At 32.0% G+C, this 17929-nt stretch overlaps 1 protein-coding gene across 1 annotated transcript in view; it reads left to right on the plus strand.

Annotated features, from left to right (window-relative positions):
• LOC145278224 (myb-binding protein 1A-like) overlaps positions 1-17929 on the plus strand; it is a 102889-nt gene that overhangs the window by 27410 nt on the left and 57550 nt on the right. The window contains exons 10-13 of the mRNA XM_080130514.1: positions 3504-3593; positions 7574-7717; positions 9287-9357; positions 15274-15451. Of these exons, the coding sequence (XP_079986640.1) occupies positions 3504-3593; positions 7574-7717; positions 9287-9357; positions 15274-15451 (483 nt within the window). The remainder of the gene's footprint in view (positions 1-3503; positions 3594-7573; positions 7718-9286; positions 9358-15273; positions 15452-17929) is intronic.

The following is a 17929-nucleotide window of genomic DNA, read 5'->3' on the forward strand; positions in this document are numbered from 1 at the left end:
AAAATGGTTTTCAAAACAATTAGCAAAAATTAAGTTTTGCAAAGAAAAACAAAAATCGGAGAGTTCTAATTGTAACAAAAGGGAGGTAAATATTATCTGAAAACTGAAAATCTTTGGCCAATTTAGCATAACTTAATTTTTGCTAATTGTCTTTGAAAAGTGTTTTCATTAATTATTAATTTTCTACCTTATCGTTTTTTTTTTTTTTTTTTTTTTTTTTTTCAATTTTTGAATATGTTCATGACTGCGCTATGACAGCTAAGTAGATACCATTGGTTTCACTAGAAATTCAATATTTCAAATTTTCGAATTTCACTACAATAACGAAGAAGAATAAAAAATTGTTGCATGCAGAGTATTGGAAACTTGCAAATATTTAAAAGATCTGAAGTAACAAAGAAAAAATAAGTAAAAGAAAAACTCATGAATCATGACACTATCACTATTTATTCAAGTTTGATCTAGTTTGAAAATTTACATGTCTGTCAAGACATTCTTTTTGAATTACTAAAAATAAGTCTTTTCACTTCAATATTATTATGGATAATAAAGCAGTTAGACAACCTATTATTTTTCTATCTAATTTATATGTGTGTTTATGTTGTATATGAACAGACTATGTAAATTAGATGGCCAAATAAAACAATTAAGAGTCTCTCTTTCTTTGAATGCTCACTAATGCATGAAAATTTGTTAGAGAGTGGTTGAATCAACATAGAGGGAGAGTACATAAGATAGCTCAATGATAGATGGATGTCTTTTTCCAATTAATTTTTTTTTCCTAAAATAACTTGATTTCAGAACTAATGAATATTTTAGCATGTATTTAGTGTCAGTTATTATATAAAGGGCAGTGTATGTGTTTATGTGTGTCTATCCATCTGAAAGTCAATAAATACAAAACAAACACCCACAAAGTTGGTATAATCTTGATCAGTGTTGCTCCGGATCAGTAATATCTAAAATTAAAAGAAAAAATATTCACTCCTGGAGGGTCCACTAGGTCAGGTTTTGTAAGGGGGTTTTGGTTTTTCAGCCATTTTATGTATTAATTTTGAAAAAAATTAGACTTGTTCCTCGAAAAGTCTATCATATGAAGGAGGGTTGTGTGTGTCTACAGAGAAAAAGGTTGAACAAACGAAAAGGGGAGTAGGTGGAGAGATATAGGATAAAGATTTGGAAGGGTGAAGATAGAAAAATTGAGAAATAGTTTTTATAGGGTAACATTGCTAGTTATAGTACAGACTGGAATGATTAAATTGTCGCTTTAGAAAAGACAACATGATTCTATTTCCGTTTGATGAAAATCAGGTTTTTTTTTTTCTGTTGCAGACCATCTACTAGTTGGCCAATTGTGTACAAATCCCAAGAGCGATAGGAGCCTTCTATCATGTCTGAAAGTGACACAATGTTCAATGAGCGAGATCGGAGATGCACTGCTGTACAACTCCTGCTCTCTACCGATCTAAGTTATAACAACAGAACCATTCCCAGCAGCCTTAAAATGCAAATCTGGATGGTTCAATGCTTGAGGGCACAGCTCAGTTTCCAGCCACAGTTACGGTGTTTGGTGTAGTTTCAAGTAAGGACCACATCATGCCACCTCACATCTTCGAAGTTGGCTTGAAAGTCAACACCAAAGTGTACCTGGATGTGCTGGAGAGTGTGGTGATCTCCTGGTGCTATCAGGTTGCCACTGGCAGACTCTGGATGTGGCAGCAGGACTCAGAACTGGCCCGCAAGTCCAAAGAGACCCAGGTTTGGCTTCAGAAGGAGTGCTACAACTTTGTACCCTTCTTTCACTGGCCTCCCTGCCATCCCACCTAAACCTGCTGGACTACTTCGTTTGGTCGAGAACATCACCAACATGACCTCCCACAATACCAAAGCTGGTCTGATCATGGCCATCTGCTGAGTATATTAAAAAAGGCATGCTCCTAGTTCTGGACCTGTATCAAGGCAGTGATTGAGGCTGAAGGTAGCTACATTGAATAAATGTCAGCTCTACTACATAATCAAATTACCTGAATTGATTTTTTTCAATAAAAGTTTTAAAATAAATCTGTAGTGTTATTTTCTTTAGGGCGACAAATTTATTGTTCCACCCTTTATTCAGTTTTGAATATAATGAAACAATTTAAATTTTCTTTTACACATATTTTTCTTATTGGTGCAAATGGAAGCATAAATACAATTAAAAATGTTACATGTAATAATGCGCAAGTCTTTTTTTTTTCTTTTCTTCTTTTGGTTTTAATGTAACCACATCATGATCATGATCAATTCAAAATAAAACCAGCATTTTTGACATTAGAAAATGTTCATAATTTTTAATAGATTTTGGCATATATCAGGGGAGGTAACTCTCTGGAAATTTAATGTTACTTAAATAAGTAAATTGTGATTTTAAAAATAAAATTCAAGTCCCCCTCCTAATAGTGAATATGTTAAGTTTCTTTGCTCTAGACAGCCACTCCCATATGTGGAAAAGAAGTTCTAGAAGTAAAGCTTGTAGGGAAGGAGATTAAAAGTAAGAATAAGCAAATGAAAAAAAAAAAAAAATCCATGTTATTTATTATCCACTATCCTGCACAATTAAAGAAGGGTGAAGAGAAGTAGTGTATATGCTGGCTGATAGTCAAATCTAGTGTAGAACTGAACACAATATGGAACCAATAATTATTAATAAATAGATTAAAAAAAACTATATGCAGTAATCTTTAGTAATAAATTGTGGTAAGTAAGAAGATTTTACTTTGAAAAGCAAAAGTAAGTCTCTCACAATTTATACTAGAATTGTTTGCAAGAATCTGTGGCATAGTGAATAAAGTACTTAATAAAATTTAGTTGTAAGTTATACTCTTCTGGAACTTTGGGGTTTAATCCTCAATGCAAGCGACACTCAAAATACAAATTATTTAGGATTTCTACATCGATCGAGAGAGCATGCTTCTACCATGGATTACGTAAAGGCTTCTTTCTGAAAGTCTGTGCAGATTTCTGAGTCCAACAGGAAGATTCCAGGGTTTAACAAAATACATCTGAAAAATGTTGGTGATTACATTGAATAAAAGAACTCAAACATGAGGACAGTAGTCCGTATAAGCTAAATAATCCGAATAATCAATCCTCCTCTCAAAAATTCAGAAACATTAAAAAAAAAAAAAAAAGATGTGTGAAGAAAAACTAACATGCTTCAATTTTGTTACGTATTTCATAAAAGAACACTTTTGGATTCTTGTGTGATTTTTTTTTTCTACATCTTGTTAAGGAACATTGACTCTAACCTCCTCCTAGAGATCCTCAGATGTTGGTTTTCAAAAATGTATATTTCTACTAAGAAGTTTTCTTCTGATACAGCATTTGTCGGCCAGACTTTTGACTAATTATTATGAAACAAACTATAACAAGATTATCATGATCTTTTTCTGCTTCAACATTTTTTTGGAGAGAAGCGTATTTAATTGAATTGAATTTTTTTTTTTTTTTTTTTTTTTTTTAAGATGAAGATGCTGATGTCCCCCAGTGTGTGCGAGATGCTCTACATAGATATAAGATTATCAGAGAAAAACATGTCTTCCTCTCAAATGGTGGTAAGTTTTATCTGAAAAGAATTTGCAATAATTTTTGGTGATCCTCAATATCAAAGTTATATTCATTTTTTTTTATTTATTTTTTAAATTTTTTTATTTTTATTTTTTATTTTTTTGAAAACAAAATATAAAAAAGCTAGAGTAATTTTTCTTTATTTCTGTATTTAGCAGACCCCATTCCTTGCTTTCATTATAGTACAGCTAAAGAGTGTAGAATAGATAGGAAATGATGTCAGACAAATGTTACCATATTTCTACCCACTGGTCGAGTTTCACCTTTACGGTATCCATCGACACTGGTCATTTCTTCTTCCTTCTTCCAGAAATGATGTTGATGTGATTGTGATCTTGCAGTTGAAACCCATTAAAGAAGAAAGACAAGATAGTCATTTCAAGTTAACTCATTGGACCGTGACCCAATTAAGCAATAATTAATCAAAAAGATGATAGGCAATTAGCAAAATTATTTGATTATGTATTATTAGAAGAATGAAATATTGGCTGTGTCATCTTCTTACCTATATTGCAAGGACCGATATATAGACTGTGCAGGGTTAGAAGTGTTTAATTCTGCACTAATATCATGAATTTCTGTCTTTGAGCAGAATTCTGTTTAAATTATTAGATCTTCCCACACATGTGAGTTCTGTATTTTTTTTTTTTGGTTGAGATCAATTTTTTTCATTGTTATTTGTTTTTAACAGAATTCCACTTAAATCACTGGATCCTCCTATGGAGTTCTCTACTTTATTATTTTTTCTTGCCAAATTGCTAAAGCTTTACCTCCTTATTTTTTATTGCTATTTGGCTGGATTTTATTTCTTTTTCTTCCTCTCTCTCTCTTGTTTTATTTTTCTTTGTTTTTTTTTTCTCTCTTCACTTATCTTTCTTTTTCCTCTTATGACAAGTCTTTCTGAAAACTAGAAATGTAAATTTTGCTATTCAAACATTCGTGAATGAGTTAGAAAAGTTACACAACTTACATTTCATTAAACAATAACTTCATGTCTCCTTTGCGCCTCAATTTTAGCTTTTTTTTTTTCCATTGGTTACTCGTATCTGAGTAAAGTGGATCTCTTTCCGAACTATAAGTTTTTTTCTTTATCCAGAACTTTTTATAAATGTAGGTTTTCCTCAAGACTCTGTTTAGTAAATAACATCTATCTTATTTCAATATAATTGAATCATCTTTGTCACATGATCAAATCAATGAATGAAACTTTGTATTAAACATCATTTCAATGATACTTATATTTTTCTTTTAAAAAGGAGTCACCACTTATCAAGGCCTGGTGGCCACTCGAGGATAAGGGTTAATGAGTGTACAGTAGTCAATGAGACAATATCATAGTAATCATTAGTAGTGGAAATTTGGTAAATTGGATTATTTAAGGGGATGGCCCATCAAGAATTTGTTTACGTTGGACTTGTAGGCAACCAAATTGTAGTCAGCTGGAAAGCATGCAAACAGAAAAGAGTTCTACAGGCGTGCAGTTCTAAGAAAAAAGCATTTGTTCATGGAATCTATGTTTAGGCTTAAGTATAGATAAAGATTGGGGAAAATTATTGATAGTGGTTTCAGCTAGATGAGTGTATTTTGTGAAAGTTTGGCGAGGTGGAACCATAGAGTGGAGCACTTGCCATAAAAATAGTGATAAAACAGAGACAGGCTTACCATGTCTCTTCTGTGGGAAAGGGGTTCCAGGGAAGAGAAAAGAGCATCCCCTACTAGGCTACGTAGTCTATTCTGAACTCTGTCAAGGTAGGATAAGGTTTTCTAGCAGCTCCTGCCCATATGTGGCAAGAGTATTCCATCCTTGGACATACCTGGCTTTTATATATAGAGAATTGCATGAGCAGTGAGATATCTACTGGAGCGGTGGGATTCTGCCATTTTTTCCAGCGCCTTGGCAACAGATTTGATGTATGTGTTCCATTTCAGATTAAAAAGTAAGTAAAAAGTCAAGCCCAGAAGCTTGTCAAGACATGAAACCTTCCCAAGATGAGTCATTCGTTTCAATTGATGTCAGATGGGGATCAGAGCGTTGATGATGTAAAGATAGAAGCTTTGTTTTAGATGCATTAAAATTAACCAGCCACCTCTTTCTTCATTGTACCACCTGCTCAAGATCAGAGGAGAGAGAATCAGAGAGAACGATCATTTACGGTCTTTGATCTGTTGCCATAGATGGTAGTGTTGTTAGCATAAATATCTACAAATGATCTTAGGATGTGATCTGGAAGAGAGTTGGGCCCAGAATGGGGCCCCTAGCATTAATACTGTGAGCTTCTGATTTCTGCCCATCAACCACTTCTCTTATGAACCTATCAAAAAGAAATGATTTAATAATTGAGAAGACATGTCCAGCTATACTGTAGCTGGAGATCTTGTCAAGTAGACCTTTATGCCATACCCTATTAAAGGCTTTTTATATGTTAAGAGCAATTGCCCTAGAAATGGAGCTTCCAGTGAGAGATTCGCTAATCATACTTACATTTGATTTCAAAAACTGTTAACATGAAACATCACATGCCATCACACGCTCATGCTACTATCAACCATCAACACTTATGTTACGTTCACCCAATATTGCACAAAGTATAGGTTCAGTTTAACAATTCATGTAATTTGAAATTTAATAAAATATTTTCAAACTAGCAGGACCTGTGGAAATTCCACAAAATGAGAAATGTATTTAATCAACTAATATTTTTCTGGATAGCGCAAAAAATTAGTCTTTCAGATAGAAAACCCAATAGCATGCAGCAAATATGAGTTAATTACTATTTCTGTGAAATAGTAATTAACTCATATTAATATTGTATTTTAAATTTAGAACTGATCGAAATGAAATAAATTAATACTCAGAAAGTAATATTGTACTACATAGTTTAATACAAATAATAAAATCACACTGTAAAAGACAATCTCTTGGCAGACAATATTCTTTTTGCCCTGTTTTTTTATGCTCCTTTTTTTTATGCAACGTTTCACTGACTTCAGTGAAGAACTGCTGCTATCAAAATTACTGAATTCCTTTCTCACACCATTACGACACTGATTAGATATTATAATAATATTTGAAAACGAGGCTACTTTAAAGGGAGGTCACTATTATTCTTTCTAGAATTGCCAGATTAGCTTTTGTAAACCCAAATTTCAAAATTTGACTTCCTTTTGAAGCAGTTTGGCTTTCAAAAATTGTGTTGGGCCTTTTTCAAATGTAACCTACAAACTTAATAAAGAAGTATCAAACAGAATATTATATAGATAAGGAAATCTAGAGAAATGATTGCAGGAAAAATAAATTCTGAAGGTCATTTTTAAAAGTTTCAGTAAAAAGATTCAGTTAGCAAATAAAAAATATTTCATTGAAAAGTTTTGTTTGAAACTAAAGCAGTTTGTAAATTTTGATGTTTAATTGAAATTCTGGGTTCTTGTTCAGAAGTCCCCTAATATTAAAATACAAAAATGAAGAAAAATCTGCATGATGTATGTACTCATGACAAAATAAAAATATCATATTCCAAAAATTATGTAAATTGATCAATTAGTTTTATTTTTATAAATTTTTTTTTTAAGCAATTAATGTGAAATTATAGGCATTACAACATAAATTTGTCAAGTTTAAATTTTGTTTAGTAATCTCCCTTGGTCTTCTTTTTTTTTTTTTTTTTTTTTGGCAGAAGAGAATGCTGCTTTTTGGTCACTCATAAAATTCGGTTTTTTTAAAAAAATATAACTAGTTAATCAATTTATCTGACTTTTGGAAGATGAAATTTTTGTTTCATCATGCTTACATACGTAAGAGAAATTTTTTTATTTTTTTTGATATAGAGGGGATCCTAGGCAAGAACTAAATTCTGTTCTAATCAAATTATTCTTATAAAAATATATTTTATATTAAAGAAAATCCGTTTTTTTTTTCTTTGTTTGGATTTTAATGAATAAAAACATTGTTTTTCATCTTTGCCTTCAGATTGACAGTCTTGTGAGTTTATTGGACAATATTCAAAATGTTGATCTTCATCAATCATTGCTGCAATCTTTGCTGACTCCTGCATCTGTTATCAACAAATTTAATGCTGAACTCAGTTTATTTCTCTCTGCCATATTGCCACATGTAAGTTCAATAGACATTTTTTCATTAATTATTTTCCTCATTGTCATTTTATTCTCATAATTTATGTCTTCCCAATACTGTCTTGTCAGAGAAGGAAATATTTATAAACTTTTGTTTACAAAATCTAAATTGGTTAAGCAATGACCCGAGTGCAAATCATTTTCTTTTTAGATGACACCTCATGGTTTACTTTTTTACTTATAATAAAAGAAAATATTGAAAGACTCTAAAACTAATAGATTCAGGATTGCTTAAAATATTTCTTCATAAACATTTTTTATTCTTTACTTTGATTTATTGGGTGTGTGTGCACATTTTTGGTATGTTAATTAATGTGTGTTTTAACATTACTTTTTATTGGTAGGGACCTCTATTTTTAACTTAATGACCATTTCATAAAGCAAAGCAAAATTAGCTCAGTCTACAATAATGATGATTATAGTTTAATTTGTTTTTGAAGGGATGGGGTTCTTTTAATGAATCTATTCTGGCTTTGTGTCATCTTTCCACTGGGCAACGCTGATACACAGGTACTGCTAGTTTATGATAAAAGAAAAATGTAAAGTTTTCAGATTTGAGTAAGAAATGGCTAATTTTTATCTTTTTCTTTGTTATAAATGGCATGCACCTAAGAGTGCTCTAGAGTGCTAGCCTTGTGCCAAACAAAAAATAAAACCATAAGATTGATCTTTAAAGTAGGATAATGTACTGAAGATAGTTTTTGTTTATGGAAGTTGCACAAAGCCAATTGATGTAAGAAGCTTAAAAAAACAAAAAAACAACAAAACAAAAATACTATGTCATAAGAAACCAACAATAAGTATTAGATGGATAGATTCTGACCCAGAAAACAATTCTTTCCCCTTTGTCAGAAATATTGCTCATGGAATGTAAGGAATGACAAAATAAAGGAAGCAAGAGTTATAAGGCTGCCGAAAGTAAATGCAAGGTTCACTTTAGGTCAAATGATTACTTATGGAGAGCATGTCAAGAAAAAAATTCAAGTATCATTTTTCTTCTGTGTCAAACAAATTGTTATACATTGATAACATGCACTTTAGGATTTTGCATCAACTTGACTATGGATCAATGAAGATAGATTTAAGAACACCAAAATAAAAAATATATGACTGATTATCTCACCTTACTCAGAGCATTGTTGTTTAAATAATTATTTAATAATCAAAGATTTTTTGTGATATGTTTTTTGGGTGCTTATTTAAAATTACATTTAATTAAAAAAAAAAAGAGAGAGAAATCTTTATGATGTACAGCTTGTCATGGAACGAAGACGTTATATATTTAAAAAATCATGTAAATTGATCAAGTAATCTTTTTTAAACAAGAAAATCAAATTTTATAACCAGCGAGACTGTAGAGCTATCAGCGGTCATGTTTCTTAAAGTTCAACTCGATCCGATTACAGAAATATTTGAAATACAACATCTTTGTGCCGAGCATGCACATGATAAAGATTTTTCTTTATTTTTCTTTCTTTTTTTTTTTAATTAAGTGCAATTCTAAATAAGCACTTTTAATTTGATTTCTATATTTCTCTCTCTCATTAAGTTGACAGCTGAAGCTCTTGAATTATTTGGTAAAGAAATCATGTTAGCTGTTCGGGGAGAAACACTTTTTGGGTGAGTTAATATTTTTTTGGTCAATTATTATTTGTAACAATTGATTTAGAAAACAATTTGCGGAAAATCGTATAAAACAGTAATGTTCTTTTCTTTTTCTTGAATCTCATTGTTTAACATTTATTTAATCAGATTTCACTTTTTAATGAAATAAAAATACCAATATCTACTTTTCACACTTTTTTAAAAATGTTGTCTGTCAAAACTTTTGATTTATTTTCAAATGAATTGTTCTAAAATAAAATGTTAAATAAAATTTTGTCACTTTTGTTAATTTAAAAAATCAAAAAATCTACAGATTGCATTATTTTAATTTTAATTTAATTTGTTTTGAATCAAAAACCAATTTATTTTTTCAAAAATGCTCAATACTATTAAATGTGAAATTATATAAACACTAGTAAAAACCGAATGCAGATTAATCTACATTTCGACAATGTTAATTGACTCCTGAGGGGTTCAAGACTCTTCAGATGTCTTCAACACTTGAAGTCGATTAAACAAACTACAATAAAAGACTGCAGTTGCTGTGTATTATAGCCCACACAAAATGGAGTGCAGATCAAAAAACCCTCCTGAAACTATACAGATCATTGATCAGATCAAAACTTGACTGTGGATGTTTTATTTATTGGTCAGCTAGAAGGACAAAGACAGTAAACCCGATCTGCCATGTAGGGCTGAGACTAGCACTGGGAGCCTTCAGGACGTAAAGCAACTGGCCCTGACGGTATTCCAATTATAGTACTCAAAAAACTTCAACCAGAACTAGTGCCCATACTTACAAAACTGTTTAAACATTGTCTTAAGGAGAATTGCTTCCCATCACCCTGGAAAATCTCATCAGTATGCAATGTATTTAAGAATTCAGGTGATCGCTCATCCCCCTTTCAGTACAGGCCAATAAGTCTCCTGTGCGTCATGAGTAAGTTGCTGGAATCTGTGTTAAATAGAGAAGTAATCAACCATCTCAGTAAAAATAACCTTCTTAGTGACACACAATATGGTTTCCGTTCTGCTAGATCTACAGCAGATGTGCTTACAGTTATATCTCATAGGATTAGCGAATCTCTCGACAGAGGCAACCTTTCTAGGGCAAATGCTCTTGACATATCTAAGGTCTTTGATAGGGTATGGCATAAAAGTTTACTTCACAAGATCTCCAGCTATGATATAGCTGGAAATGTCTTCTCAATTATTAAATCATTTCTCTCTGATAAGTTCATAAGAGTAGTAGTTGATGGGCAAAAATCAGAAGCTCACAGTATTAATGCTGGAGTCCCTCAGGGATCCATCCTGGGCCCAACTTTTTGCCTGATCTACATTAATGATCTCCCAAATCACATCTTTACATCATTCATAGACATTTATGTTGATGACACTACCATCTATGGTAGCACATCTAAGACAGTAAACGACTAAGTTCTCTCTGATTCTCTCTCCTCTGATCTTGAGCACATGGTACAATGGGGAAAGGAGTGGCTGGTTACTTTTAATGCATCTAAAATCAAGCTTCTCTCTTTACATCATCAGCGTTCTGATCCCCATCTGGCATTAATTGAAATGAATGGCTCTCGTCTTGAGGAGGCCTCAAGTTTTGACAAGCTTCTGGGCTTGACCTTTACTCCTGATCTTAAATGGAACATGTACATCAAATCTATTGCCAAGGCCGCTGGAAAAATAGTCGGACCCTTCTATCGATCCAGTAGATATCTCACTGCTGATGCAATTCTCTATCTATATAAGAGCCAGGTATGTCCAAGGATGGAGTACTGTTGCCACATATGGGCAGGAGCTGCTAGAAAAGACTTATCCTGCCTTGATAGAGTTCAAAATAGACTTTGTAGCCTCGTAAGAGATGTCCTTTTCTCTTCGCTGCAACTTCTATCTCACAGAAGAGATGTTGCGAGTTTGTCTCTGCTTTATCGTTATTTTCACGGAAAGTGTTTGACTGAGCTCCAATCTATGGTACCCCCTTGCCAAACTTTCACAAGAAACACTCGTCTAGTTGTAAACACTATCAATAATTCCTCCCACTCTTTATCTGTGCCTAAAGCTAAATGTAGATTTCATGAACAAAGACGCTTTCTTAGAACTGCACGCCTGTGGAATTGTCTTCCATTTTCCTGCTTTCCAACTGACTACAATATGGTTGTCTTCAAGTCCAACGTAAACAAGTTCTTGATGAGCCGTTCCACTTGTTAACAAATTTACCGAATTTGCATTACTAACAATTACTATATTGTCCAATTGACTACTCTACACTCTTAACTCTTATCCTCGAGTGGTCTCTGGGCCTTGATAAGTGGTTATGCCTATGTAAAAAAAAAAGTCTACACGTAGAGGCCAATAAGATACCAGCAGATATAAAGAGCCATAAATTAGCTACCCAATACTAAACTAAAATCATGTCCAAACAATCCTGCATACAATGTCACATTCCATCCAAGATACAGTGAACTATTCGAAGCAAAAGAAAAAGCTATAAAACCCTTCGGCCTACGAATGTAAACAAACCAAAAATATCCATGAACATACTCCATCTGAAATCCCACGTTGGATACTCAAAAAAACCCAAAGTAATCTTCGAATTAAGTAAACTCTCCAAAGCAAAAACCCACCCTAACACCTACCAAGAAAAATTCAATGACATACTTCTAGACTACCCTGATCATCTGCACATCTACACAAATGGCTCTATGGAATAATATAAAGCTCGAGAACCCACTAATCACCAAACTATTGAACAGCTTAAACCTAACGACTACCCACAAAGAGGTAATCATGTGCTGGATTGGAGTGAAAGGTAAGGAAAGAGCAGACTTAGCAGCCAAATCAGCTTCAAACCTAAACCCGAACCATCAATATTCATTACACAGACTTAAAATACAAAACAAATAAACTGTTTTATGCAAAATCGCAACAGCTCTGGAATAATAACACAAATAACAAACTCTTCCAGATTAAACCCACCTTGGAAGAATGGGGACCATCCCCACAAAGAACAAATAGTTATAGCCAGAACACACATTGGCCACACAAACTTTACTCACTCCTACATACTCAGGCATTGTGGTGGTTGCTCTCACCTAACATGTCAGAAGACCTGCACAATAAAACATATCTTTGTGGAATATGGAGCCTACGCTATTGCGAGAAAATGCCACCTAAAATCCAACAATATGAAAGACTTATTTAAAACACCTACACAGACAACATTATCTCATTTCTGAGAGAAATCAAACTATACCCAAAAATATAACATCAAGCCTTTCAAAAAACTTTCAATTAAAACAGATAACGTTGTCCCCATTCAAAAAAAAAAAAAAAAAAAAAACTAAACTAAACAAACAAACACATTGAAACAAATAAATAAAACAAATCAAGATGAGATCTTCAGCATTAAATGATCCAATGAAGGCTGATATGCTGGTTAAATAAACCAACCAACCTATCCTATTCCTTCTTCAAAAGGGAGAAGTAATGCCTGGGAGGTTAATCTCTTGAAACTGAACAAGCATTACACTGATCTGAGTCCAAATGTCTAGATAAAATCCTGGTCTTGGTAAAATCCTTGTTAAGACTGACACTCCATATTGATGTAATTTATTTGTAATGTTCAATGAAGACTGTAAAAATGTATTACCCCTTTCATATTTCTAATGACCAAAAATCAAGGTTTGTTCTCTTAACCCCATTTGAGGCTATAATTCAAATTGCAGGTGACTACATTAAACAAGAACTAGCACAACTAAATATTTAAATATAAAATTTTTTCCCTGATTACCATAGAAACACGTTAAATGTGCAGATATTTTCTCAAACATAAAAACACATTTGGGGGGGGAGATACATAGATTTTACTTTACTGGTAGTTTAAAATCAATAAATATCTATTTTTTTTATTGTTACTACTAGCAGTGGAAGATTTTCTTTAAAACAAAATTAAATAAATAGTTAAAAGAATCGTTTTTGGCATCGGAAAATATGCACAAATTTTTCTGATTCTGATACCCTAAAAAGTTCCAATTTTTTATTTTTTTTTTATTTCCAATTCCGATTAATCGTTCCAACACTAATCTCTATATATAAATTTGTATTCCTGTCTGTTTGTTCACAAGTTGATTAATATATACAAAAATCCATTACTTCATCATATTTCATTCCTATATATAATGATTATTGCAAAATATAAGATTAAAGAGGTGATGTCATTTGCATATTACATTAAAGAAAATCGACTTTATTAAATAGCGGTGTATTAGTTATTGTTTATAGGGAGAATTATTTTAAGTGTTCTATTTAAGTTTATTATTTAAATTTGATTTATATTGATAACATATTTAATTTATTTTTACCGACCTCGATTTTTTTATGAATTGGTTTGAGTTATTTCCCTTGGACATGAACGTTGTTCTTTTTGTTTTCTTTTTTGGCGGATATTAAAACTAAAAACTTTCAAGCATTATTTTTGGAATTAGTTTAAATAAAATAATTTCCGTGATTTCACAATTAACGTTGTGGTCCAGTGAATTTTTATTTTAAAATAAACAAACACTTCAATTCAACTACGATTCTTTATTTAAAACAAAAAAACTTTCATTTGTTTTTTTTTTTTACCAGTTTTTTTCTTCACATTTTTTTGGCATCGTAACTAATTTTTTTTCTTTTAATAATGCAATAACTCATAACTCATCATTTTTATAGCATGAACATTCGGTTAACACAAATTCTACTTTCGTTGCAACAGACCGTAAAGGCAGATCTTTGTAGACTGAGGTAGTATAAAAGAAATTTGCTTAAACTGGAATATAGTCATAAAAAGGTACTCAATATCTGGAGAATAGCTTCTCTTTGTATCCCTTCTGCCGAAATATCTGGGGGAGGGGGGATTACATTTTCGTTCGTTTATTTTTGTTGGGGTAACGATAGAGTTGACATAATAATGAAAAACTTCTCAATATTCTTAGTATAGCAGGTGTGGTGAAACCGAACTTCATGCCGACCCTGGCAACGCTGGGTATCCATGCTAGTATATATATATTTTTGAAACAAATTGTGAGATTAAGAATAGTAATAGCAGAGAACATTTTAAGTTTTTAATGGAATTAAATGAATTCAGGACTAAGAAGGCATTTTTGTATCTGATTAAATATTTGACAGAATTTGATCCTATGTTCCTATATTTTGCGATGAGGTTTACTAATTTGTATTATTTGGACTACTGTTTTTTTTCATAAGTGCTATTTTCGCAATGTTTCAGCCATGTTACCTGTGACCTTCAAGTGTATCCTGTCAAACTCAGAAATTTCAAACGGAACCCTTTATTTATCGATGAGGGTGACATGCATGTCCTTCAACCATGAGTGGGTAGATGTCTTAGTTTACGATTCTATTAAAAATCAAATAGTATCATCTACACTAAGTATTGAACCTTCAACCTCCAGAAGAGTGTCACTTAGGAATTTTTACTTAGTACTTTATCCATTATGTCACGGGTCCACAAGGAGAGAAAGATTGCAGAGTTCAACAAAATACATCTGAAGGAGTTTACATCGGCTAAAATGTGAGAATAACACTCAACAGTTGTCTGAATAATTTTTTTAGGTTTGAATTGAGAAAATGGCTTAAATTGGAAATCCCCAAAGAAGCTCAACAAACAAAATAATAATGGATTCCATTTTTATATTGTTAATTCTATTTTTTTTTTTTTTCATTTACAACTGATTCTTGATTGCTATCAAGGAGTTTGAGTTAACATCGACCATTTTATTTATTTTACAGTAGAACTTTGTTACTTTGATTTGGTAATTTAATTTTTCACTCATAAAACGATACATTTTTAAGTTGATAAAAATGTCTTTTATCCAAATGATAAACTAACATCATAAGTCAGAAAATGTTTTTATTTTTAAGAACCAATTTGGACAAAGAGAATCTATTTCTTCGTAAATGGGCAGTTGGTCAACTTCTTCATTTGCTGCCCCATCCTGGAAATAATGAAGAAATGGCTAAATGGCAGGCCGCTCTATTAGAGTTCTTATTCCGTCATGCATTCTTTATATTGTTGAAACCATCGGATACATTGCCGCATGTAAGTTACTTCTTTTACAAGTTTTTCGTTTCTTAAACATTAACAGAATGCCTTAGGAATTAGGTATTTTGTCTTTTAGTGGCAGAGGAAAAATTCTAAACATGCAAATTGAAAGATTTGAAACAAAGTTTCAATGGTAAAAATAAAGATAAACATGTTAATTTTAATAAAAATATTTCCTGCATTAAATTAAACATTTTTTTTTTTTTTTTTAAAGAAATATTTCATTACAATGAAGATTTAGAATTTCTCTTGCATAACGTTCTTCAGAATCAAAATTTGAATAGACATCTTGCTTGTCTTCAATACAAGTTTAATTAAATCAAACATAACCCACAGAGGACCATAAATCAAAACTTTTCAAAAATAGTTAAAAATCTAACATAGAATGTTATCTAATAAGATTTTAAAAGCTGGACCTAAATAGGAGTTAAGTTGACGTGTCAAATTTTGATTCTGAATGGCTGATATTTATTTTTAAAAAAATTATTGTATATTTATTGGCACAATAATAATATCGTTTTTTTTTTCTTAGATTTTATTTGCTAAAATTGTTCCTGCCTTTAAACAAACCTCACATGATTGGATCCAGTGTAAGCCAGATTTCATTAATCCTGATAATTGCTTTAAAACAACACTGAAATTAAGCCAAACAGTTAATTTTCTGTTTCTTTATTTTGTCAGTTATATGAAATGTTAGATACACTTTGAAAATTAAAAAAAAATTTCTGTTTTATTATTCATGTTTCATTTAGTCACGTTTATATTAAATAAGACTTATTTCAATAAAAGGAAACACTTATAAGTAAAACATGTGCCAAGAAAATACCAAAAACAATTCTAAAAGAAAAATTCTATCAGATAATGAGGATTATCATATTCGGTTTAACATGTTTAATGGTTTTAGGAAATTGACTTCAGAACTAACCTACCTCTGGCCAAGTTTTTATTTATCCCTTTTTCTCTAAAGTTCCTCTTTATCATATCCTTCCATGTTTTCCTTGTGAACTGAACCTGCTACCTTAAGTGTTCTATATTTACTAACCCAAGGACTTTCATTTATTCTTTCAATGTGGCTATACCATCGAAGTCTCCTGTTATGCACACATCTCTATATTGTCCAAATTTAATTTTTCAATGAGGTCATCAGCATTAAGTCTGCTTTTAAGACTCGTATCCGTTATCTTGTTTTTCCTATTCAAAGAAATTCATAACATCTGACCCATTTTTTCGGGTTATCCCCTCCCCCCCAACAAATTCGACCATCTCAAGGAATTAGGTGAACTTTTTTTTCTTAACAAGGTTGGCATTGAGATGAGACTTGTCAAATTGCTAAAAGGTGCCATTTCTAACATTTTTGAGACATTTTTTTAAATCCAAGACGCCAACTTTTTCATCTAGTGTGTTTTTAATGGCTGTTGAGTGTCATCCCAATTATCATGGAAGACAACAGATTTCTTTCTTTATCAATTCATTATGTCCACAAATAATTGCATGTATATTAAATAAATATCATAACGACCTTTCTTAGCAATGCTCTCTTTTTCCATCATCATCGTCACTGTCACAATTACATTTGTCTCAGGATAAATATAGCACTAGTAGTACTTTACCCAGACATAAAACCAAACTGCGTTTCATCTATGCTTCTCAGAATTCTTATTTTGCTGCTCAGTTATTCTTTGAATCACTTTCAAAACCTGATCCATCAACTTAAATTTGCCATAAATTTTAGGAGACCTCACTACCTCTTTGGCAGTCTATTGAAAGCTTTCGTGACATCTCTAAAAGTCAAAATACAACAGTTTACAAAAAAACCCCCAAAAATACAGACTTGAAGAAAGTTAATCTAACTGATAAAAAGATGGGCAAACAGTAGTTTTGTACTTGAAATAAATGTTCCTCCTTCTTCGGCTAACAAGATTTTATATACAACTTCATTTTCAGCATTATTATCTGGTTCTGAATAAGAACATAAAAATTTAAAAACTTTAGTGTAACATCTTTCTTTTAAAACTTCTTTTTCTCTCTTTTCCTAACTATTTCTCTCTCTCTCTCTCTCTGGCAACTGCTTTTTTTGTAATAGAAAGGAAGGTGACTGACTCGCCTTTCCCTTACCTTTTTGGGGTATATCGCTGGAATTGCGAACAGCTTGTACTCATAATGGAAGCAGCCTAGAATTGGTGTACCTGGTCAGTTAATGTTCAAGACATGGTTAACTTGTTAGAAAGGGCTGACTCAACTGACCCAGAGTGAATGCTGCAACCATGATCATGAGGACTGTGTGGCTTAATTTCAATGTTGATTTTCAAACAATTCCCAGTAAGAATGAAAAAAAAAAAAAAAAGAAACTAATGTTCTCAGCTGGATGCACTAATTTTGTTCTTAATGACCTCCAGTGAAAGAATCTTAGTTTCTTTTTGTATTTTTTATTATCTGAATCTGTGATGTGTATTTTTGTGTTTGATTCTCATTCCA

The sequence above is a fragment of the Euprymna scolopes genome, chromosome 1 (assembly GCF_053919585.1).
Source record: "Euprymna scolopes isolate OS-2025 chromosome 1, ASM5391958v1, whole genome shotgun sequence".
In the NCBI taxonomy this organism is placed as follows: Eukaryota; Metazoa; Mollusca; class Cephalopoda; order Sepiida; family Sepiolidae; genus Euprymna; species Euprymna scolopes.